Consider the following 1,420-nt stretch of genomic DNA (forward strand, 5'->3'; position numbering starts at 1 on the left):
ATATATAATATGCGTTTATATAACAGGATCTCACTTTAAACTCTCGCCCGAACATGGAGACAACTGGGGGGTTCTTCCCCGCTCTCCTTTCTGAGAGCTCAGCAGAGAATTGTCAGGTTTATGTTTAAAGCAGTCAGTCAAGACCGATACATATTTAAATTAAAGTTTTAAAAATATTTTTCTGTGTACAGTAAATATGTGTTTAAACTCATTTAAGCTCCGCACAGAACAGAGGAGATCGGGGGGTGGGGGGCTCTTGCCCCGTCCTCCCTCCTCCTCATGAGCTCTGCTGAGCAGAAATCACGTCCAATGTATTTACAAACTGCAGCTGTTAACAAAATGTTTAACAATAAAATCAAAGGAACTGATTTAATGAATATTTACTGTATTCCACCGGTACTTTTAGACTTCTGGTCACATGACCTCTATGAGACTTCTGGGTAATATTTACGGGTAAATGATTTTAAATAATTTCAGTTCTGTAGGAGTTCGTGTCTGTTCTGTCCAGTGATGATGTTCAGATAGTTCTTGTGTTCATCAGAAGGTTTCATGGTTGAAACCATGAATCCGACAGTGAAGCTTCATGAACTTCATGCAGTCTGAGATGAACCTCCACCTGCTGCCTGGTTCTTGAACTACAACAAGAAATCTGCACATCATGTTGGAACTAACGATTCTAAAAGCACAGGTGTAGGATGAGTCCGTCACATGGTCTGACTCACCTGGTCTCCTGATAGACCTGCTGGCTGTAGTCAGCTGTGGCTGCTGAGTCTGAAGCTGTAAAGGAAACGGGTTTAGATCATGTTCTGTTGGAGGTCTGCAGGAAGCAGGAAGTGCGTTCTCACCTGCATGTGCATATGGGTTCACTGCATCCTCACACACCTGGCTGGCTGCTCCTCCGTCTGCGGTGGACTGCTTCTGATCACCTGTGTCCAGAGAAGGGAAGTCTGAGATGGTCATCACTGTAAGTATTTCTCAGACTGAAGATTCGGATGAAACGTCTCGGCAAAGAAAGAAACCGTCCAGATGACCAGACTGAACATCGTTGAACTTGAAAGCATGAACGTTTCCATACAACGGCTCAATAAGTTCTCTGCATTTAACCACGTGAGGTGCACCAGGTGGAGCAGAGGACCAGGTGGAGCAGAGGACCAGGTGGAGCAGAGGACCAGGTGGAGCAGAGGACCAGGTGGACCAGGTGGAGCAGAGGACCAGGTGGAGCAGAGGACCAGGTGGACCAGGTGGAGCAGTGGGCAGCTTTGTAAGTGCCCAGAAAGCAATCGGGGATTTGGTCAAGTCAGTCAACTTTATTTATAGGGCACATTTAAAACAGAAACTGTTGTCAAACTGCTCAACAACAACAACAACAACAACAACAACAACAACAACAACAACAACAACAACAACAACAACAACAACA

The 1,420-nt window shown here is 45.1% G+C and overlaps 1 protein-coding gene across 1 annotated transcript in view; it reads right to left on the reverse strand.

The window, feature by feature from the left end:
* eya3 (EYA transcriptional coactivator and phosphatase 3) overlaps positions 1–926 on the reverse strand; it is a gene marked incomplete at its 5' end in the record, with an annotated part of 9,054 nt that extends 8,128 nt beyond the window's left edge. The window contains 2 exon segments of the mRNA XM_037693171.1: positions 723–777; positions 846–926. Coding sequence (XP_037549099.1) covers positions 723–777; positions 846–926 — 136 coding nt within the window.
* Between the last annotated feature and the right edge of the window lie 494 nt (positions 927–1,420).

This window comes from Nematolebias whitei, chromosome 19 (assembly GCF_014905685.2).
Source record: "Nematolebias whitei isolate Nwh7 chromosome 19, NemWhi1, whole genome shotgun sequence".
Classification (NCBI taxonomy): Eukaryota; Metazoa; Chordata; class Actinopteri; order Cyprinodontiformes; family Rivulidae; genus Nematolebias; species Nematolebias whitei.